The sequence below is a fragment of the Nymphalis io genome, chromosome 6 (assembly GCF_905147045.1).
Source record: "Nymphalis io chromosome 6, ilAglIoxx1.1, whole genome shotgun sequence".
Taxonomy (NCBI): Eukaryota; Metazoa; Arthropoda; class Insecta; order Lepidoptera; family Nymphalidae; genus Nymphalis; species Nymphalis io.
In genome coordinates, this window is record NC_065893.1 from 12,770,117 (window position 1) to 12,795,554 (window position 25,438).

Genomic DNA, 25,438 nt, shown 5'->3' on the forward strand with positions numbered 1-25,438 from the left:
ACATAGAAAATTATATAAAAAAATGCATAAAATATTAAATGCGTAACCGATGCATTTGTTTTGAACTATTTCACTTATGTTAATTAAATACAAATCTTATCATGTTTGTTGTTATATGCATGTATATAATAAGTTAAGAAAATAATATTCAACGACACTTATTTGGTGGTAGGGTTTTGTGCACCACCGTTTGGGTACCACCCACTCATCACATAGTATTGCCAATTGGTGTGCTTGTGTTCCAATTTGAAGGGTGAATGAGTCTATGGAAAGGATTATTTAACATTTCTTACAGTGCACATATCCATGGGTGGTAATGACCACTCGCCATCAGTTGACCCATTTGCCAGACTGTCTACCTATTTTTAATAATAAGAAATATCATTCTTATTACAATCAGTATTATCACGGAAAGTCCTGCCAAATTAAACACTGTACCCAAAAACGATCTCCATATCAGTTTATATATTTACAATTATATTTTGTAATCAGCGAGTGCGGGTTTCACTTTATGTCGGACCACATGTGTACACAGGTAAGCAAACTCTTATATAATATTCACGATGAAACAATTAAAATTAATTTTAAACCGTTAAGTGTTCAGTTTAAGACCCATATATTAAACAGTTATTGAATTTGATTGCGTTTATGAAATGCTTTTGAAGTAAAATGGTTTCCTTTATAGTCATATTTGATAAATTCTGTCAATAGTGTCGAGTCGAGTGTTTAAGGAAATAATATGTCTATGGCTTTTGTACAAGGCTGTTTATTTCATGCTGTATATCAGCTCCACTAGTATTCCAATAAAAAAGGCAGGTTCTAGAAAAAGTACTATATTTAAACCACAAGCCAAGATGTTATGCCCTTGTGCCTGTAATTACACTGACTCACTCACCCTTTTAATCGTAACACAACAATACCAAGTACTGCTATTTTGCAGTAGAATATCTGATAAATGTATGGTATCTACCCAGACGAGCTTGCACAGAGCCCTACCATCAGTAAACAATACGAGAGTTACAGAAATTGGTTATAATATTTGTAGATTTGCTTACATTCTGTCCTTGTTAGTTGCATATAATTAAAGCAAATATAAAGCATATATGAACCGCTTAAATTTAATACATCTATTAAAACAAATAAAAATGTTGTGTACCAGATGGTTTTGATATCATAATCATAATTGAATTTCAAAATTTTTTTTGGTTCAAAATTCATTTGCGAGATTTGATCTCGTAAATACAAATATTGGAATGAAAGTTCGTAAAGAAACGAAAACTTAACAAATATAAATTAGAACTCAAAGCAAAGTCAATAAGACGGTCACAATATCATGACGTCATTAATTAACATTTCAATAAACACGTAGAGCCGTCCCATCGGATTACGAGAGTGAATAGAGGGTGCATTTGTGTTTGCGCACATCAAGTATGTGCACTATAATATGACCTGCGCAGTTGGCTAATCTCTGTTGAGATTGGTTGCCATGGCCGAATACGCTTAACAGGACATCAACACCTTGTTACATTGCCTCCTCTATTGACTAGCGAATCGAATTGCGATTCAAAGGGATAATTCTGCCAGCATTTCTTGTCATTTATCGATGTTTTATACATTAGCTATGTATATTTTATTTAAGTTCTAAATGTAAATAACTCGGTACTAATCCGATGTTTGGACGTTGGAAGTTTTAATATTCTTATGCCTCTGCATTTAGAGGTGTTGCTTCGGCTTTTGAACTCTCTACAGCCGTGTCGAAATACCGTCCCGATGATTATGAGAGTGAGTGGAAAGAAGCGCGCCTTTATTTTCATATACACATGAGCACCTTAATATCTCCTGGGCTCCATTGTAAAAGCCAGTCTTGGCCATCATCAGTCACATATTCATTTAATTCTGTAATAGTTACATCAACAAGGGAAGTAAAATTTTCACGAGGTCCTTAAAAATATTGATAACATATGGAATTGTCTATTCTTTGAGAGCCAATTTTTAAGGACAAAAAACCCATTACTAGCAGACGGCAAATTTGCAAGTTATCCTTCTTCTAACAAAAAAAGAATTCGGAAATAGTGTCCGACATTGCGATGAAGGAATATACAGTATCCTTGGGCTTAATATGTTTATTAAAAAGCTTGAATTAATATCACATCTACAATCTGACATTTAAATCGATGTTAGATATTTAAAAATCAATAGATCGGTCTTTAATTACGTCCTCATAAACAAATCGAACTGTCATAGCATTTCTAAGCAACATATAACCTGCATATGTATCTTTTAATACTTTATCATTTTCAAATTGAATTGATAATTTGTGACCTTACTAGCGATAAAAAATAGCCGCAGTGGCCGAAATCGGCCTGGAGGATATTATTATTAAAAAATAAGCATCGCTAGGTCACCTCTATTAAAAATAAAAAAAACACTACTATATATTAGATATGTATGTTTTTTTTAAATTGATTTTTTTGGATTTTTTTTTTTAATTCGAAATCTTAAGATATTTTATTTTTATATAATTTTACATAATCTTCATCAATTTTCGATTACATTTTTGATTAATTATTCCCAATGTGAAATAAATATATAAATTAAATGATTTACAGTTTTATAGACGTTATAAACTTAAGATATAAAGAACGTCACAGTTCTCTTACAGATAAGTAAATTCCGCACACGATAAGATTACGATTAGATTATTTCTATATCCACTTGAGATTTAAAAATTACACAACATATCCAAATATTTGAGAATATTTTTCAACATACCATATTAAATTTAACATTAAATAGTAACAGCCTGTTAATGTCCCACTGCTGGGCTAAGGCCTCCTCTCCCTTTTAGAGGAGAAGGTTTTGGAGCTTATTCCACCACGCTGCTCTAATGCGGGTTGGTAGAATACACATGTGGCAGAATTTCAATGAAATTAGACACATGCAGGTTTCCTCACGATATTTTCCTTCACCGTCAAGCACGAGATGAATTATAAACACAAATTAAGCACATAAAATTTCAGTGGTGCTTGCCCGGTTTTGAACCCACGATCATCGGTTAAGATTCATGCGTTCTAACCACTAGGCCATCTCGGCTTATATCGACATTAAGTATATTTTGTAAAGAAAAAAACTGATAGTCTGTCCATGTTCTGTTTTAGGCAGATATACCACTATTTGAGAAAATGATTTTGAGCTTAGTCCACCACGCCTCTCTAATGCAGGTGTGCCACATATGGCACACTACACATTCAGATTCCCACACATCGTTTTCGTTTACCTGTGGACAAGAGATGAATTATAAATACAAATCAAGCGCATGAAAATTATCTAAAGCTAACTTGAAATAGATATCGTCACACGACGTCCGGCAGATGTGAACATCAAAATTAAATAAGAACAAAAATTACAATTTAATATTATTCAACTTCATATTATTATAATAATATAAAGCAACAAAGTATATAATATATGCGCCATGCATGCACAAGTGAGTAAAGAGGGGCGGTGAAAAAGGGCCATGACGTTTGCCGTCACGGCATATGAGTCGGTCATATAATCATAGCAATCGATCCAATAGATGTTTTATATTAAAAACTGGTTTTAACTAGTCAAAGCGTTTGTTTGTAAATTGATATACAAATATCATCATATTATCAATTGGCGTTTTAATAACATTAAGCCGTATCACGAAATTACTTTATCTGATATATTAAATCGTGATAAAATAATACTGCAACAAAAGTAGGCATGTGTATTTTCTTTGTAACACGTGTCTGTATACGATTTCTTTTATAGAATTCGAATTGCTTTGCACATTTTTAATAAGAATAAAAACCGGTATTGTAGACAAAAATAAATAACTTAATTATTCTACGAAAATATACATTACTTCGGAATAATCTTCATCGTTATTCAGCCAATCGTAGTCCACTGCTGGATCTGGTCAAAGATGTGTCAAAGCTCACGTTTTTCCGTATTCTACATCTAGACATGAAAGAAATAACAAAACAGAGAAGTACATACAATTATACAAATAATAATTAAACCAACAATAAAAAATACTAATACAACCCGTTCACTGAAATACAAAATTGTCTATTCATAATGTTTGAGTGACTAAATTTGATCGGCTGTGCTATATAAGCCCGTGGTCTCCTATAAGCGTCATAATGCTTACTATAAAACTGTTGTGATCTTTTTAAAACGCTGATATCGACATTCGATCGTGTCTAGTGTCACACAAAATATCAAAATTCAACCGTCCGCACGGTTTATAAAATTTTGTTAAATCGAGACATCATTTGCTGCTCAGATATGTATGACCACTGACAATATGTCTGGCGTTAAAACGTCGATTGGAAGCTTACAATAAAGTCGGATGTTGCGTATAGCACATTCTAACAAGTGACAGGATAGGAAATCACTTCGTTACACATTCTTGAAAAAATGAAAACCAACTTACAGTGCTACTATTCCAGTAAAGCTATTGTAAGAGGAAACTTGAAACTCACCGTAGAAATCAGTCGTTAAATGTCAGAGAGTGATATGCAACATTGACCATAATAATTAAAGCATTTCAAGAATATACGAATCAAAATAGTCTGTATATCACCATAAGTCGGCTTATCAATATTTTATGAGGAATGAACACAGCAGGTTATTGCATAATTTAAAACTTATTATAATTTAAAACTGGATTATCATCAATGAAATTCAAAATGTATTTAGTATAAACTATAACAATACTTTTGATAATTAATTGACCTGAATATTAATACTATATTAATTGAAATTACCTTAATCAATAACGATAGCAATATCGATAAAAAATATTTTGATACGGGACAATAATGATAATATTTTTATTGAACCTAATAATATTAGTGGAAATAGTGTCTTGCGTTATTTTATTATTTATCTTTATTTCTTAATAAGCTGTCCTCAATGCCAAACCTTCTCCTTAAAAGGGAGAGGAGGCCTTAGCCCAGCAGTGGGACATTAACAGGCTGTTACTGTTACTGTCCTCAATGCACTTGATATTACGATAGTCACTTAATTTATTTCAGTTTTTTTTTTTATATCGATAACAAAATATCAAAACTAAATTTATAAAACATATTTAGAAGGATGCGCGATGACACAATAAAATATTTATATTTACTCTTCTTCTTCGAGTGCCACTCCGACTAGCGAAGGTTGGCAGTCAGCTTTAAATACTCCTTCTTGTTCTTCGCGAGGCGAAAAAGTTTGGCAGCACTCGCGATTCCCGTCCATTCACGGATGTTGCACAGCCAAGACTTTTTTCTGCGCCCAACAGCTCTCCTTCTTTCACGCCAATGAGTGACAAAATGTTTACTCATTTTTTTAATTATTACAACACTGATAACAATTGTCATGATGCCCTTCTTTCGGTCACGTGACCACTCTCCAAAGAGATAATTAGACATTATTATAGTGCACTCTATTCATATACAGATGCACTCTATTCCACTCTGATAATCCTTTGGGACTTAAGCCGACACAATCGAAGAGTTTAAAGCAATTGTACTAAAATACCAATTCTAAATATTGAATTCAATAATGGACCCATTGAATCATAAACTATAATAATAAAGTTGAGTATAGTTTCACAAAATAGGTAATGATATGATACTACAAACTATAATTCTGGGGACTCCAATGACCTAATTCCCTTGTCTCTTTTTCAGATATGTTTCTCTTAATATTATTAAGTCTGGTCGGATCTGCACTCAGCACACCGGTAACAACCAACGATGTGACCGCAAACTACGAATCGTACAGGCTGCCAAATCAATCGTTTCCAACATTCTATGATGTCCGACTATTTTTCGACCCGAGGAACGTCATTAACTTCACAGGCGATGTTTCAATACGAATATTTCCTTATGTACCATCTACTGAAATTGTATTGCATGCTATGGCCATGGAAATAAAGAGTGTTCAATTATTTGCATTATCGAACGAGAATATAAACTTGTTGAAGAATTACTCTTTAGCGTCTGACGATACTCATTTTCTGAGGATCGAATCGAATCAGGAGCTGGTTCCTCTGCAGCCGTATGTTTTGAATATTGAGTACGTGGGAACGTACGCAGATAATATGTTTGGAGTTTACGTGTCCACTTATCAGTATTCAGGTCAGACTGTGTAAGTATCGATAGGTGTAAATATGAAACAAGTGACAGTTTTTACGAATTTACGATACTCATATGAAATTTGAAAGATGTTTGAATATATTTCATGGAGTCATTGAATATTAGTTAGAATAGAGTAGAATAGAGACCTTGTTAATGATGATTCATAAGTGCCTGATAAAAATTACTTCAATAAGTATAGGTTGATTTTAGGTAATACGCGTCTATTTCCCGCTTTCTTATATTTACTAACCCAAAAATAAAATATTAAATTTTTTATTTACTTTTAATTTCACTTTCATTTGTTTTCGGATAAGTTGTTCCTATACTATATGTATATTAATTTCTTTATTATTTTTTAAATAATTAATATACAAAATAGACAAGATTTACTTGTGCATATTTAGAGAACGTGTTATGAGACTGTATTTTGTTTCCATGTTTCAGCAATTTAATTACATCACAGCTTCAACCAACATTTGCCCGACGTGCATTCCCCTGCTACGATGAACCTCTTTACAAGGCCGTGTTCAGGACTACCATTTACGCTCCACCACAATACCCTGTCGTTAGAACTAATATGCCTGAAAGGACTGATCTCTTAAAGTGAGTTTATAATTAGGTTCAAAATAATGGATTCGATTAATCTTTATATATATTTTAATAAAACCTCAATATATATTTGTTTTGTCAATAATTTAAAGAGTAACTACCGAGTTACTTTTCTTTCTTAGTACAATTCCAATGCGTTAGGAATTATTGCCGTTTCGAAAATACCTATGAAAGTATATTTAAATAAAAATACTTTGATCGATTTATTAGTATTTTTACATGACTTTTACTATCGACAGATATAAAATAAAATAATGTAATAGTATAAAAGTTGCTTGTCAAAGGCTCAGCCTGAACCTCGTTTAATAGAATAATTAATATAGAACCTGTCAAAAAACCCTTTAGAAAAAATATCGAACTGATTGATGACCATAAAAATAATTGCTAAAATATTTTTTAATTTACCAATAAAATACTTTTCAAGAGATTAATTTAGGTATTGCTATTTAACTAGTCGGAAAATTGATCTTTTAAAACGATTTCTGATAGCGCTAAGTCAATACGTTCATTTATGTGGTAAAGTCTTTGGCAACATCATACCCATGCATAATACGTAGATTATATATTGTAAAAATCATGATGATATAATATATAATTGTACATACTTAAAATATAAGATGGTGACGGTCTTTATTTAATATAAACGATTCTAACGATTTAGCTTAAACTTTGTATTCAGATAAGATTTCGCTTTATATTTTTGTTTATATAAGTTCCTAAAAAAACTCAATTTTCAATTAATTACTAGAAACGAGCGACACTCGTATCCAGGTGCTAATTGATGAAAAGTGTAACTATTAATTTTTATTTTGACATTTCATTTATTTAATATTATGGATTTTATTTGATATTTAAAGTAAATATAATGCCACAATTTTAGTGTTCGAAATTTAAAAAAGAAATTCAAAGAGGTTAGCGAATTTCTATGTTAAGCTAATCAATTGTACTTTTTTCTTTCCAGGCCAAATGTGGATGGTTACGTGAAATATGAGTTCCAAGATACACTAGTTATGTCTACATATCTTTTGGCTTATCTAGTATCCAACTTTGATTTCATCTCCAACGAACAAAACGTGATCTTTGATATACCCTTCCGAGTATATTCTAGACCAGGAACGCAGAACACCGCAGAATTCGCCTTGGACTTTGGTCAGAAAAATATGATTGCTCTGGAAAATTACACCGAGTTCCGTTACGCTATGCCGAAACTTGACAAGGCTGCTGTACCAGATTTCGCAGCTGGTGCGATGGAGAACTGGGGATTGGTTATATACAGGTATATTTTTATTTCAGAATAAAATAGAGGTTTTTAAATAATATGACTGATTTATATGCGATATATTTATATTCTTAGAGATATACGACAATATGACTACAAATATTGAGCTACGAAGGCGAAAAACATGCCTAAAACGGATACAGAGATACAGAGAGAGAACAACTTTATGAAAAATTGTCTCGAGTAATATATTTATTTCCTTAGACATATTTAAAAATTAATGGTTTATTGGCTTTCGTAACCCAATTTCATTCAATAAGTCCGGATTTTTCATTCAAAATACATTGAAATATATGAATAAATGATATATCTGTTAGTATTATCTAGTTTCTTATCTCTCGTAAGATACGAGTGATTCACTTTAATAGAACGAAAATCGCAAGCAGAAATCAATAATTTTAATTTGACAAAATGCATTAAAACGGAACACTAATCCGCGGTTTCTGGGCGAGACTTATCTCCGTCTCTTTCGGATTACCTTCCGATCGGATTATAAAAGAGAAAAAATACGAAAAGTATCTTTGGTCATTGCAAATATCTCCCGTACCGTTGTTATTGTAATTGACAAATGTAATGTTTAAAAAACGAAATTAAAGTCAAAACATAATTCGCACATGTGAAATCCACTCAAAAAGATAGACACTTACCCGCTTCTTTTTCTATTACATATTTTTTTACTATTTAATTGATATTGCTAATACAACTTAATTTAATAATCATTAGAGTACTTGATTTTAATAACAATTGACTTGGTGTTTATACTGTAGGTGTACACTGAGCTTATTAACTAACTAAGACACACGGGTTTTTTATTATCACTTACCTTAGGGACATAACATCTTAGTTCCCAAGGTTGGTGGCACATTGGTGATGTAAGCGATGGTTAAAATTTCTTACAATGCCAATGTGTATGGGCGTTGGTGACCACTTACCATCAGGTGGCCCATATGCTCGTCCGCCTTTCTATTTTTTTAAAAAAATATTACATGTTAAAATGTGCTTAAAATAACAAAACTGAAAATGTATTCATGTAATATATATGTGCGATATGAGTGAAACACCATGTTTTTTCTTGTCTAGAAAAATCAGATAAGCTGTTCAAATAAGCCCATATAAGAAATAGATTTATTAATATTAATTTTCTTTATATTGTATAAAATTGCAATAGCGTGTTTAAATGTGTGTATGTGTCTATACTTATTTGTCTCGACTCATTTTTGTTTGTTTATTTCAAGGAAGGCAAATGGGACACCTGATGGTAACTGATACCTCCCATAGATACTCGCACTGTAAGAAATATAAACTAGCATTATCAACCTTAGGAACTAAGATGTTACCATTTTCTTGAAATTACACTAGCTCACTCACAGTCAGCTTGTCAAGATATTTCTTGTACATATATGTATATAATTCTATATAAAATAATAAATATAGATGATGAAATATTATATAAGAGTTATTATTAATTAATTTTCATACGGTTATATAAATTGAAATTATCAACTGGCACATATTCCGAGTCAATGAACAAGTCATCTGGACTCTAAAAAGTCGAAATTTTTAAATCAAGAAACGTAGATAATATATATAATGCCTGGTAATAAAAATGCAAGCATATGAAAATACCATCAATATAAATTAAAGAAAAGATACACCAAAGTCACACATTCGTCTATAGATATACAAATACAAGAAAAAAAATTGCAATGTATATTATTTAACGGATTACGGTTCTTCTCGTCAGATTCTAATTGGCCCACCGGTGATAGCTTTACATTATAATACCCAGGATGGACATTTGTGTGCATGGACATACTGTTTGTCCTGAGCTTGGGCGTAATTATCTATATAAGTATGTATTTACAAAAGAAAAGTAGTATATGTAGTATATCAATTGTCTGGTTTCCATAGTACAAGCTTTGCTTAATTTGAGATTGGCCTTATGTGAATAATTTCCCAGGATATTATTATTAATATTGTATAATGATAATTCAAAAGCCTATTTGAATAAAGAATAATTTCAATTTGATTTATCTGCATCGTATAAACTTAAAATGCTACGCTTATATAAATAGGGCAATTTGTCAATGCCACCAGCACTCGAAATATCTCATTTAATGAAGACAATTGAAACTAACGGGCACTATCTAAATTAACCCCGAGGAAAGTAACGGTAATAATGAAAAAATCAGACCTTTTTTGAATTCCGCAAATGAGCCCATATTTTATCAGCTGTAACGCAACAGCTGATAAAATATGAGGACAAAGAACATAAGAACCGTTATGAAGTAAACATGTTTGTACTATTTTATCCAAGTTATTGTTAGGGAATGTTTTGAATTTCATACTTTAATATATAAACTGTAAGGTGTATTATCGTTTAATATAATTTCAAAACAAGAGGGAAAGTTGCTTAAAAAAACGACAGATCATATCTGTGTGACATATTGAATGTTCTCCAAAAGCTTACCTCTTTTAGGTGGTATATATAAATTATATATTTATTAACTTATTACATTACGCTCTTTCAATGCATCGTGGTTTACCCGTAAGTTTTTCAACATCGAGAACTAGATAAATAAATACAAATTAAGCAGATAAAAATTAATAGTGCCCGATTTTTATCCACTGAGCTCTTTAGTACTCATTAATATCGCCCTGATTACGACATACGAAAAGTGAAACGACCGTTGGAAATAAATTTTATGTATTTTTCATTTATTCAACAGAGAGGTGGCGCTATTAGTTCAAGACGGGGTAACCACGACCTCAACGAAGCAGAACATAGGACGTATAATTTGTCATGAAAACGTGCACATGTGGTTTGGTAATGAAGTCAGCCCTCGCAGCTGGACTTATACTTGGTTGAATGAGGGCTTCGCGAACTTCTTTGAAAATTATGGCACAGATTTGGTTAGTACTATATAGGTATTATATACGCTATATTATTAGCTATTATATATATTTAGCTATTCACCAGAAAACCAGATTTCAAAAAATGTAATAGGTTCTTAATTCGGTTGTATTTTTTTGTATGCTACCTCAGAACTTCATCATTTATGAACCAATTTAGATTTTTTTTTCTTTTTGGGTATACTTCCGATTTGATTCCATTTTAATTTAAAGCAAATAAGAAGTTTATTTGAAATGGGCTTGTTAATAACAGATAATTATTCGTGTTAAGCATACCAATTACATATCAATATCTAAATATATTTAAATGAGCTTATATATAATATTTATCAAGCAAAATTATTAAGTGGAAATGTTAATATTTGAACGTATATAAAACTATGAATATCATAATTTTGTATTAATTATTAGGTCACAAGTTTATAAAGTTTTGTAGTTATTTGTGACTTAACTATATCTTTGGTGAATGATTAAGAGATTGTGTAAATAACTTTTTAAAGCCAGTTAGCTTCCAACTGCTAAACAAGTACCCCCTACTCCAATCCTGAAAAGATTTGAAGCTTATTAAACGCCTTTTCCTATATTAGGTAGTGGATACACAAGTGGCACACTTTTCCACCTCCTCCAGTACAAGATTTACAAACAAAATAAATGCATAAAAACTCGGAAGTGCATGACCAGACCTATAATAATTCATGTCTTCTAACTACTGAGCCATCTTAGCTAACATAACATGCGTTATATTATAAATTAATTGGTGACGTAAATATCAATGACATTGTATATAGTTTTGGCTTAAAAACTTTCTCGATATACCCAAAATTTGAAAAATTACACAAAAATATGATACATTTTTAATTATCCAACGAGTCGTTTTGATAATCCATTAATTGAATTTTTTTATTTATTTGGATCTCCAACATAAGACACATTCAAATCACTTTTTACATTAACTTAAAACTAACTATGCACAACCAATTACAGGAGAACACAACATTCACAAACACAATTACAAAATACACAAATCAAAAATAGAATAAAAACAGAAAATAAAAATATTTTATAAAGAATAAAAAACAAAAACATAAACAAATGGTAGTAACTAATTAAATTTTAAAACAAATTAACAGTTTATACTAAAAGAAACATCACATTTTTTCATAAACGATGAGAGCCCATCACAACCAATGTCCAGTGTTACGATATTCGCGATATTGGAGCATTCTGTCCAAGTTTCGTTCGAGTGCGGTCAATTTTAAAGAACGGGCATGGGTTGCGAGGAGGTCTTCTAGGAACATTAATATTAAATCTACTCAACAGTCTATCGTCATCGTTTTTTTTCATTAAATACTTTATAAAGCAATTTCATGTCTAGTAGAGATCTTCGAATCTCCAGTAGCTTCGTTTAAAAAAAATCTAGTTTGTTTTTGTAGGACTCTAGCTGATTTAAAGCTTTAAAATGAAATACCAAATATTTAACGAGTCTCTTTTGAACACGTTCTTTTCTCTCAATATGGATCTTGTAAGCAGGGGACCATACTTGTCAACAATATTTAAGTTTACTTCGTATCAAGCTATTGTACAATTGTGGGATTATTGATGACTTTTTGAAATCCTTAGACTATCTTAAGATAAAGCCAAGTAGTTTAAAAGAACTTCTTACTGATGTGTCTATCAAATCATAGCTGATTGTCAAATATTACACCCAGGTCTCGAATATAACTAGTTTCTTTTAAATGTTTGCCGGAAATATTATATGAACTTATTAACAATGGATTCCTTTTTCTGGTAAATTTTATAAAATTACATTCGCTTGGATTGAGCACCGTGTGATTAATTCCACACCATTGGACTAGTCTATCTAGATTATCTTGAATAACAGCTATATCAGATTATTATTTATTATTATAACTTTTAATATTGAATTTTATAGTTATATAAAGAGAGATCAAAATTAAATGTGATGTTAATTGTCCCATCCAGGTGCTACCAGGTTGGCGTATGATGGACCAATATGTTTTGCTTCTCCAAAACGTATTCCAAAGCGATGCTGTGTTGAGCGTTAATCCTATGACTCATCCCGTGTATACTCCATCTCAAGTTATCGGCACATTCAATGCTGTCGCTTATCAGAAATGTAAGTATATCGTAATACATTCGCTTTAATATATCAGAGGTGGTATTAACTGCTTCATATTATTGAGATTTAAATTTCCGGAATTTTATACGAAATAAAAATTCCTGCAATGCTCGATAAAATAAATCTTTGTGATTTATACTGTAAGGGACTCATACTCTGAGAGATGTTTTAATTACAAGAACAATGCTGTATTTTAAAATAATATTTTTATTAAGTATATTTTTTTACTATTAAATGAACTTTAAGGGTTTATTACAGTGTTATTAATAGCTATTACGGTTTTGAACCGTTTCTAATACTTTTATATTCATTCAAAAATATTTCCATCGACCACAAACAAGCAAGTTGCTATAAATAATAGACAAAATTCTATTTTTAAACGATACATCTTATATATGTATATATGGCAACAATAACATCTGTCTTGCACTTAAATCTAGAGAAACTAGAAAAATGTTCTAAGGTTACGGTGATGGATAGACGCGATAAAGAGACTTAAATGGTAACTAGAAGATTAACTTAGATTGTTTCTTAATTAAGATAAAATTAATGACTCACTTCATTACTCACCTATTGTGTATTGAAATTTCTTGAAATGTTATAATGATTATGGTCAATGTCGCATATCACTTTTTGATATCTCACGACCTTTTTCTATGGTGAGCTTTGAGTTGATTCTTACAAAATAGCCCTACTGACCTTTAGAAAGTTTTAGTAAGCAAAATGCATTGAAAATAAAAATAAATCAAACACTATACAATACTATTTAAAATAAAATCGCAATCGAAAACTAGTTTTATATATATCCTGGATGGTTGGCTAGATTTTCAAAAGGGGTATTATGTATGCATCAATCGACATTAAATCATCGCGGTAGAATAAACTCCAAACCTTTGATGTGACTTTACTTTAATTTCAGTCAAAATAAAAACAAAATAATAATAATAATTAATTAATTTCTCAAAAGCAGAGAAAACATAATAAAATACAAATAAGAAAAGTAAAAATGTATTTTATGATAATGTTTTGAAGGTCAATAACATAAGGACATTTTAAGCTTATTTTTACGTTAATCATTGTTAATCTTTGTTTTAAGCCAAGTCCAAATAATCATATTTATACTATTACAATGTATTTAGAATTCAACAAAATATTATTTACAAATAACGAAATGTGAAACAATATTGTGCTTTATCCTTATATGTATAGAAGATATTTTTGAGTGAACCGGTTATGCATTGATAAGATAGTGTTATCGAATTAACGTTACAAAAATATCGAAGAATAAGCAATATGATAAAGCATCACATGTCTTGATCCACTTGATATTTATTCGAATGCTGCAAGACAATTTAGATCATATTTACTGTATGTACATATTCTTTCTACTACCTACTACTACTTTCTACCTTCTCCTCAAAAAGGGAGAGGCAGCCTTAGCCTAGAAGTGGGACATTCATAGGCTGCTACTGTTACTGTGACTGTACATATTTATTTTACCTTTTAGAGCTAAAGCATCTCAACTGGATTAGGCAATATGTCAGTACTTCAGAAATATCCCAAATGTCAGATGCCGTCCCAAGTATTATGATTCATTGACTCTAACTGCGATATTGTGGACACACTTAGAATATTTAATTAGAAAGCATATTTTTAACTAAACTTCAAAAAACAAACTACTGGAAGTCAATTTTTAAGTACAAGAATAATAATTTGAAAGTTTTAAATACAGTAATTACTTTCGATTTACTTCTATACTAAATCATCAGTCTTTGATACATAAAATACGTATAAGTATATATTTATCTCTATTTTGCAACTTCGGAGTGTTATTTTTAACGTCATATTCATTCTACCGTAGCTTTACTCCCAACACGTCTAAAAGAATATAGCTCCAAAAACTTAAGAATAGACGCAACATTCTCTATATCACGTTAGAAATCGCAAGCGAAAAATGATTCAGAATACAATTGCAACGAAATATTTGTTGAGTTGCGACGTTGACAAGAAACGAATAACGAATAAACTGCTTTCTTATATTGCCACTATAAAACCCTACCCTACCGTGCCCTAAATGAAAGTGTTGCAAGCGCACGGTGACATCCAATACAAAGTATTTATAGATAAAGTAATTTAAGGATAAATAACGATCCTCCAATTAAAAGATAAGAAGCCGTAGCTGTAATCGCCCTGGAAGACATGTAATCCTTGCAAAAGATCCATTACCTTTTTAATTTCTTTGAAATGTCTTTAAAAAAAGAACATTCTCTATTTAATTTATATGTATGTTACACGTAACAGCTTGTTAAGGTCCCCAGTTTTTTAATAATACAGATAGGTAGAACGTACAGCCAGGTGGCTTCTCCTTTGGTTTTAAATTTGGAATGAAACGAAAACAATTTCTTCATACCAAGAACATGTTTTATTATTCTGCCTGTCTGTGATCATCTTATTCACATCTGATATATTAGTTCTACATGTGAGTGTATATGTGTACATGTGAGTGTGTATGTGAGTGCACAGACTGATTTTAAAATTACTCTTAGTTGTTAAGGTTGGTGGCGCATTGGTGATATGGTAAAACTAAGGGATGGTTAATTGGAGCCAATGTCTACGGGCGATCGTGACACTTAATATCGGGCACCTGGCTGGCTGTTCTACTGTATTATTAAAAAAGCGGGGATCTTAACGGGCTATTACGTGTAACATTTAGATAAAATTAGATAATGTTCCTTTTTTGAAGTCGGTTGTTTAATTAGAAATGAGAACACTTTTTTTTTTCTATTTTTTTTCATAGCCGGCTCCGTCATTCGTATGATGCAGCACTTCCTTACGCCTGAAGTATTCAGAAAAGGTCTCGTTATCTATCTACAAAACAAGTAAGTTTTTCTTTTAACCTTTTGAATGTTTTAAGGCCTTAGCTTACGTATGTCTTTGCAACCTTGGACGTTATATAAGACGTTTTAGCCTCAAATCTTAACCTTAAATGGGCAAATCTTTTATAAATATTTAAATTTATTTCGAGTATCTAGTCTGTTTCTACTTAATTTAAATTTAGTCCCATCTACAATAGGTAACTATTTGCAATCCTATATGTAGAGAGTGCTTTAACTGATTTGCGGTATCAATAAGAAATATTTCAAGTATATCAATTATTTTCCCACATAGTGGTTTTATGTTTATTTTTGTATATTTCTTATATATAAGTCATTCATTTAATCACTTCATATAATAAATAAAACATACCATTTTTGTTAGCAGAAAAACGTTTAAAATTTTCGCAACGTGTGGTTTTTTGAATTGTAGTATTAAATTCATGTAAGCAATTTGGCAGATATTTACGGCCAGCCGGCGATTGGTTTTTTGTCATAATACCGTTAGTTGATACTCTTACGTGCTCTATCGTAAATGGGTTAACAAATATTGTCTTATGAAATACGACTTCTCCTGCGTGTGAGGGAGACGGATAGATGCTGTTCCATGCCCTTTTATGAACCCCTGACAACGTGTACGCATAAATTTCACGATGAGAGTATTTATGACGTTCAAGCTTATTAAACAAAATCACTTTCGCATTTCTAATATTAGTTACAATTATTACTACTATATTTGAGAAATTATTACCATCTGAGGAGCCGATGGATTTAATAAAACCAAAATCTTGAAAACTTACTACTACTGAAGTAAACTGACATCTCATTTGCCTCCATCCTGTCACCATGCCGCTTCATCATCACACTTTAATTATTTTTTGTTTACTTTATTTATTTGCTGTAATTTTTTACGTTAATTTGTTTGGGCTTGTGTTATTATTGGTGTGCATACATCGGCGGCATAATGCAGCCTTGAGTTACACGTCTTTGCTCAAGGATAGTTTACGAAGCGTAATTCAAAGACGTAATAAAAAACGTTAAGTAAATTTCAACGTCGCATGTTCATGACGTAAAAACTTTTAGGGACGAATTTAACGATTCTTCATTCGTTACTCAACTCTTTCGGTTACAATAGAATTGATGTTAACTGTAATTTTTATGCAATTATTCTCACTACATGGGGCGTATATGTGTTCATTCCATACAAATTTCAGTTAATGTCAACACTATCGAATAAGTAAAGACACTCGAAATAGGTACACTGTACAAATAACTATTCGTTCAAAGAAAGAACCGGTCATTAGTCTGCTCTTACAATATCCATTGTAAGTGATGTAGTTGCTTCACTTCATTCTGCTGAAACAACAGATAATACTAAAAATCTAATAATAATAGACGTTATCATTACATCAGTAAATGCAATACAATTTGATATATTTATTCCTTGCACACAACTTCACTTCACACTTTTGTTGAAGAATTTTATAGAATATCTGACTGACCATCGTCTTTCACCATCGTTAAGCTTTATGTTATATTCTAACTTCTCAACATATGGGCTTGAACACAAACAATCCTAAAATAAGCGCGTTCAACCAAACAAACCAACACTGCAGTCTTATATATTAGTGGAGAAAAGAAGTGTTCAAAATTTTAACGGAGATTATCTTCCACAGCACACGTCGTGCAGTCGGTCCAAGCGAACTCTATGATGGCCTACAGCAGGCGTTAGATGAGTCTAACCACAGCATAAATTGGCCCATTTCAACGATTATGGAGAGATGGACCACACAAGGTGGATTCCCAGTTCTCACTGTCCGAAGATCGGCTGCAACTGCTGAATCTCTATTTGTATCTCAGGTAAAATATAAAAACAAAAGAGGACTATTATCAATTAATTATACCAATTATAATAATACATTTCAAGGAGTAGATGCCATAATTCAGGTAGTGTTTTCAGTTTGCTCCTTTTACTACTTTTAACTAAACATATTTACAAACATATTGTTTATATATATATATACTCGTCCCAGCTTGAAAAGAGTGCATAAAACGTTTATATTAAAGGACAAACATACATAAAAAATCTTGTTTCTTGGGCCAAGTACTTCAATAGTACGCAGATTGAAAGTGAAGTTTTATCACAATCGAATAAATTGTTCATGGACATAGACAAGAACAATCATTATTATTCATTTAGAATATATATATTATATTGAAATACTTAAATATCTACAATACTATGACAATAATACTATAATTACAGGCACAAGGGACATAACATCTAAGTTACCAAGGTTGGTGGCGCATTGGCAATGTAGGCCATGGTTAACATTTCTTACAATGCCATTGTCTAAGGGCGTTGGTGACCACTTACCATCAGGTGGTCCATATGCTCGTCCACCTTCCTATACTATAAAAAGCAATGCCTTACAACTCTGTAAGTGAGGAAACGAAATAGATTAAGTGTTTTTTACCCTTCGCTACCCCCTATACGTTGGTAAAGTTACATGAAACGGAATTTACGTAAAGCCTTCACTAGTGAGATCTCAAAAAATCGAACTGATTTTTAAAGGACTTTTTCAGCAAGCAGAATAAAGCATGACTATGACAATAGTGTTGTAAATATTTATGTAATTCATTTAGGTACTGCATGTACCTAAAGCATTTGCAACATGCCGATACCTTACCTTAAAAATATAAGTAGCTGATATTAAGGGTTGCATTTTAACTCAAATAAGACTGTATCCTTTTTTATCTTTGTTTTTTTTTTCAACAGCAACGTTTCTTAACCGACCCATCCTTGTCATCAACGGACACTTGGCACGTACCCATTAATTGGGTACTTTCTACTAATCCGGACTTCTCAGACACAAAGCCTCAACGTTGGATCCCACCTACCGGTCCTGCCACGGCTATTGACATACAAGGCCTCAGTGATGCTGAGTGGTTCATTGTCAATAAACAACAAACAGGTTAGTGATATTTAGAATAATCTATATTAGTAATCAGCTTATTCAAAAATCTCCGAATATTCCGAAAGCAAATACAAATATTTTGGAAATTTCTGTGACCAAGTTATGACAAAAGATTTTACAAGTATAGATGTTTACTTTGGATTTTCCAATATTCACATATGAGACAAGATTGTCAAGCTGCAGATGAATTGACTCTTTATTAGTCTACTAAGGCTTAGTAATAGATTTTACTTTAAACAATTCTGAAAATTAAAATTAAATAAAAATATTCTTGTAGAAAATGTTTATTAAATGTGATTGTTTTATTCAATAGGTTATTACAGAGTCAATTATGATGTTCAGAACTGGCGGGCCTTAGCAAATGTACTCATCAGATCTCACAATACAATTCATTTGTTGAATCGTGCTCAGATTGTCGACGACGCCTTCAACCTCGCTAGAAATGGAAGACTCGTAAGTAAACATCATAACTATAAACAGAAAAAGAAAGTCATGATATCACTAAATGCTAGGGCCGTTTGGCCACATATACTTCCTTGAGATTATTTGGTGAAACTTTAGTCATTTAGCATTGTTTGTTCTCTGGAGTAGAACATAATTTTGTCACTCATTGTTTATGAATCTATTATAATATTCATATAAATGTAAGCTGACGCTGTTACGTAGCTCTCAATTATATAATCAGCTTAAATCAAGGAGATTATCATTATTAGTTACTCAGTGCTTAGCCTGCTTACATGTCATCTCTCATAGTTTATGAATATTGAACAGCTAAGCCCGTGATTCATGCACAATCTCTTGTATTTATTTCACATGATATTATAATATAGCTTAGTACAAGATTATTTAAATATGAGATATAATACAATGAAATACTCATAATAAAATGCTGACTATATAAAACTGAATTCATATGGCTTTTGAGGGTGTGAGAAAGTTGTCAATACCAAGTACTGCTGTTGTGCGGTAGAATATCAAAATCATAATTCATCTCATGTTAAAGGAAACATCGCGAGGTAATCTACCTAGTGAAATTGTGTCATATATACTCGTACACTATCTGAATGGATTATAATTGAAGCTTCAAGTCTACTTCTTTATAATAAAAAATCATTGACCCGCATTTTCATTAAAATTATTATATCGTTGAGTCGAATGTTCTACTTTCAAATAAAAAATAAAAAAAATCAAAAATAGTTTATTTTACAGCAAAATATTACACACGATACAATAGCTGGGTTATTTGCTGAAACGATATCATAATTGTATTTCCAGTGGCATCCACACTAAGCAAGGTTGTGTCGTAGATACCTTGCCACAATAATTTGAAACATAACCATACAACGATATATAGGCTGTTGGCTTAAGTCAGCAATTGCATAACAATTGCGCATCGAAGCGGAATTGTTGACACTGTTCAGTCAAGTATTCGAACTCAATTTGTCACCAAATCTTATATGTGACAGTCTAATCTTAAATCGTTTCTGCTTTTCTAATATTGTAAAAACAATACATTTAGGTATTGACATTTTAATTTCTTTTTTTTTTTAATTATAAAATAGATCGAAAGTAACATACATACTTAATACATACATACATATCTAAATTCTATTTTTTTAGTGCTTAACTTATTAATTACTATTGCTTAACTATATGTATATAATAATACTTATATTTTAATAAAAAAAACAAATAATGTATACGATAGTTGTGATTAATTATTTGCATACCTTACCTTATCTTATTTACCTGGCGTCAGTGCAGTTTTTGCACTGCAGAAAATAGGATTATGCAAATTTTTAAAGCCTGTCTGATGCCAACCCCTTCTTAGGATGCCCGCTTTCGCGTGGTGGAAGCGGTTTCTGATACTGACAGTTGCTTTTTTGCTTGATCACTATCTTCGTCAGATAGATGTTGATTTCTAGATACCCATGGGTGGTTATGTCTCTATTTTATTCTAATAAATAAGAATAAATATAGAATGTATAATTAATACCAAAAAATCTTATGAATTGTTTTTATTTTTCATGCTGCTTAAGGATTTGAAGCGGTAAGATCGATGTTAAACATTTCCTTCGAAACTCTACAATAAACCGAAGTCATTATTTATAACGGCGCGAATTTTAAATTCTTCCTGAAAATAACAAAATTTACCTACTTACGAAATTTACATTGGAACGTAAACTTTCAAAGCGACATTTAATTTAGTTTCAATAAATTAATTTGGGTAGGTTAATGGCTCGGTGGATAGAAGACGCAGAACTTAACCAAAGATTACGTAATGAAATCCAGTTAAACAGAGTTTGCACGTGTTTTCAATTATTCTTAACTTCTGTGGTAAAGGAAAATACTGCAAAGAAAATTAAATGTAGCGGATGAAGTTCTTCTATTTATTTTTTTGTTTGCTATGCCGGGGTGGCCCAGTGGTAAGAACGCTTGAATCGTAACCAATGATCGTGGGTCCAAACCCGGGCAAGCACCACTGAATTTTCATGTGCTTAATTTGTGATTATAATTCATCCCGTGCTATACGGTGAAGGAAAACATCGTGAGGAAACCTGCATGTGTAAAATTTCACTGAAATTCTGGCGGGAACTAGTACGTAATATGTTAAACTATTTTACCCAACAGCCTCAACCCAGTAGTGGATTACAAATAAAATTTTTGTTTTTATTAAAATTTTAATTAAAGTTATTTCAACAGGACTACCTACACGCATTCGAAGTCTCCCGGTATTTGATTAACGAAACTGATTACATCGCTTGGGGAGCGGCTAACGCGGCCTTCAGTTATCTCGACATTGTGCTCAGCGGGTCTGATGCCTATCAACTATTCCAGGTATTGCATTATTGATTTCAAACAAACTAATACCTCATAAAATATGCTCTTTCAAGTATTATAAATTAAGCTCTAGTTTCTGAAATGCAGATCAAAGTCTGAATAAGTAATTCGATGTTATTCTGAAAGATGACAACCGATGATATGGTGTGATTAAAAAAAAACAATAAAACAATAAAACATTTCATTTTAGTGATGGCAACCACGTTTATAGGTAGGCAACGTATTGGCCATTAACGCATACATTACAACTGCTAGCTATTTTTTCTGCATCGCATTGATAAAAACGTTATCAGTAAAATTATGTTAATACATGCACAATATAAATATTAAATAAAAAAAATAAGTAAAATGAAACGTAGCAGTTAAAAATCTCAATATATTTTTTTCAAGTACAAGATTTTTTTGAATCTTTATTTTACAAGATTAATTTCGATGTTGAAGTTATCATGAGTTCGGAATTTAGATTATGCTGAGTAGACGAGCCGGTTGGCGTGGTTGATAGCCTTGCCTTTCACGCCGAAGGTTGGGATTCGATTCCCACCCAGGACAGCCATTTGTGTGTATGAACATGTCTATTGGTCTTGAGTCTGGTTGTAATTATCTATATGTATGTAATTACAAAAGAATAGTAGTATATGTAGTATATCAGTTGTTTGGTTTCCATAGTACAAATTCTGCTTAATTTGGGATCAAATGGCCGAGTCTGAATAATGTCCCAGGATATTATTATTATATTATAGAACTGTTAAAAAACTCAGTACTTTTGTTCGGATTAACATGACTATCACTTAAAACTTACTAATTACACACACTTTTATTATCTAAGTAAAATCAGATACATTCATGATTTTTTATATTTAATAAATATAACTAAAAAAGAAAATCCTTTTTTCAAGAAATCCGGCAATATTATAGCTTTTGTTAATATTCACATTCAGGAATACGTTCTTCACCTCACCCAACCTTTATACGCTCGTCTTGGATTCGACGCTGCGTCTGGTGAAGAACACGTAACTCCTTTCCATAGAAACATTATCCTCAACTTAAACTGCCGCTATGGTAATCAGCACTGCGTCAACAGATCGCAAGAATTGTTGCAGCAGATCAGAAATAATCCCGGTAAGTTATTTTGTATCTTAGCATCATTTATTTAGGACTCAAAAGTTTTTTTTCTTTTCTTGTAGTCTCAACAAACGTAATATCCGAAGCCTTTTGCTTTATCATTCTATTCAGTTTAGAATTTCATATTTTTGTTTCCAATCAAAATTTTTGGATTGCTTTTTTTTTATTGCGTCTAACTCAAAAGTTTTGTCCCTGAAACTTCACTAACGTCAGATACTCGTGATTTTAAAATTTAAAACTTACGATGAATATTTTCCAATACAATAGTGATCACCAAGAAACGTTGGCTTAAAAAAGTATGATCGTAGTTAAGGTTTTATTTATACTATTAAAATATCTAATGACAATAAATAATTTCACTAAGTTAGAAGTCCAATTCATGTCAATATTAAATATATTTTCGTAGGCCAAACCTTAAACCCGGATATACAGACAACGGTCTTCTGCTCCGGTTTGCGTGGAGGAAGCGCAGAAAACTTCGATTTCTTATGGGCGAGGTATCGCGCCAGCCAGGATTCTAGCGAGCAGTCTATTCTCTTGAATGCTCTTGGATGCACTTCGAACGCAACTCTTCGTGACTTGTAAGTATAAACATCCCATGGTATGCTTACAATACCGCTACCGAGACCGTGGATACCAAAGTTATAGGGTCAAATCTATATTCAAAGACGATTGTGAATTTTGTCAGAGTAGTGGAATAAGGATATGATGATGCAAGATACTGTGTTGGCATCACCTCTGAAAATCGAAAAACACGTACAACATTTAGTCCAGTACCTGCTCTTTCTACAGTCGTGTCTGGTCTACGTTCCACCGCACTATGAGAATGAGGAAAAAAAGAATGGCCTTTGTTTGTGCACTCACATGTGCACTATAATATATTCTTGTGTGTATGAAATTTCATCAGAGACACATTATTATTATTCAAGTAATACGTAGTATATTTAAGTAGCATAATTATTATTTTCAGCGGGTAGTCTAATTTTTTTCTTATTTCCAGTTATTTAAACCAAGTTATAGATGACAACTCTTTCGTGAGGGAGCAAGACAGACATACAATTCTCGTATCTGTTATTAACTCAAGTCCCGCTAGCATGGAAGTGGCTTTAGATTTCGTCATGGAACACTTTGCTGCGATCCAACCGAGGTAGTATAATAAATCTGAAACAATCTATTTATAATTCTTAATCCGTCCTTATTGCAAACGTATTTTGCGAAAGTATCTATTACAAGAAAGTTATATCTGTAATAAAGCGTTTAAATTGTACAATTGCCATAAAAAAGTACTAAATAGTTCTATAGCGATTTTAGTGTACACATATGTTTGTAAATATGTAGGCTCTTGCATGAAATAAAAGGACTAATTTTAATTAAATTATATAAATAACACAATGCAATGATATTTCTTGTTTATTTTTATAGCGTTACTTCCTCACATTAGTTATTTCAAATTCCACAGAATATAAAAATATAAGGTACTATATGAAAGAGAATGGTAACCGCGCCGGGGTATCATTATCTTTTCCCAGATATAAAAGAATTATTACTAATTATACTAAGTATTCATAAATAAACCGAGAGATTAAAGTCCAGGAATCTTAACCAAAGATTGCGGTTTCTAACCCGGGTAACTTACAAAATATTTTTCATAGTTTATATTATCATTAATTTCTTATCATGTTTATAATTAATTTCTTGAACGGTAAAGGAAAACATATTAATGAAACATGCATGTATCGAATGAAATTCTGCCATATTTGTATACACGAATCTATTTTGAAATTAATTAGTGGAACAAGGTTTAGAACCTCCTGATCAAGAGACTTAACCCAAATAGTGAGATATTTACTGATTTTAGTAGTAAAGTAGTTTTTTTTTTTTTACTTTACCATGTAAATGTGTATGTGTTTATTTCTATTTTTCTTAACATAATTTTATAACATTTCCAACAGAGTACAAGGTCTAACTGGTACAACAAACATCCTCAACGCGTTTGCAAGAAGATTGACGACCAGAGCACACTCGACAAAAGTAAGTTAAACTGTATAATATGTACAATGATAGAATCGCTGGTATTTATTTTATAGAAATTGAATAATCATATTTTTAATTGATTTCTAACAGCTTAAAAGTAAATAAATATTCCATTCAGAACAGCCTTTTTGATATTAATCGCTCAGGAAGACATTATCGATATTTGTCAAAGCGTTTATTTTTGCATTCGGGTTAAAAAAAAAAAATATTTCGCAGATCGACACTTTCGCCTCTCGATACAACAACATCTTCTCCGCCGCTGAAAGAGCATCAGTAGCCGCTATCAGAGAGAACATTGCAGCATCGATCACGTGGACTAACAACAATTACAACATGGTCAACAATTGGCTCAACGTCAACTATGGAAGTAATGCGAATATCTTAACGTCCAGTTTCCTTATCATTATTTCTATCTTTGTCACTCTCTACAATTATTGAGAACTGTTATTTAGTTTGTGTGATATTAAGTTATATTTATAATGCATCCGTAT

General features: G+C 31.8%; 1 protein-coding gene across 1 annotated transcript; it reads left to right on the plus strand.

The window, feature by feature from the left end:
- Window positions 1-507: 507 nt before the first annotated feature.
- LOC126768887 (aminopeptidase N-like) lies at window positions 508-25,438 on the plus strand. Its single transcript, XM_050487285.1, has 16 exons — window positions 508-535; window positions 5,709-6,168; window positions 6,603-6,761; window positions 7,729-8,043; window positions 10,776-10,959; window positions 12,943-13,096; window positions 15,897-15,978; window positions 17,649-17,832; window positions 18,752-18,947; window positions 19,264-19,403; window positions 21,654-21,788; window positions 22,730-22,910; window positions 23,320-23,494; window positions 23,914-24,060; window positions 24,866-24,944; window positions 25,164-25,438. The coding sequence occupies exons 2-16, from the start codon at window positions 5,711-5,713 to the stop codon at window positions 25,383-25,385; spliced, it is 2,811 nt and encodes a 936-aa protein (XP_050343242.1). The 5' UTR covers window positions 508-535; window positions 5,709-5,710; the 3' UTR covers window positions 25,386-25,438.

Coding starts and splice junctions, on each gene's coding strand:
- LOC126768887 (XM_050487285.1), top strand. CDS start 5,711: ATGTTTCTCTTAATATTATTAAGTCTGGTCGGATCTGCACTCAGCACA. Junction 8,044..10,775: donor TGGGGATTGGTTATATACAG/GTATATTTTTAT, acceptor TTTATTCAACAG/AGAGGTGGCGCTATTAGTTC. Junction 13,097..15,896: donor TGCTGTCGCTTATCAGAAAT/GTAAGTATATCG, acceptor TTTTTTTCATAG/CCGGCTCCGTCATTCGTATG.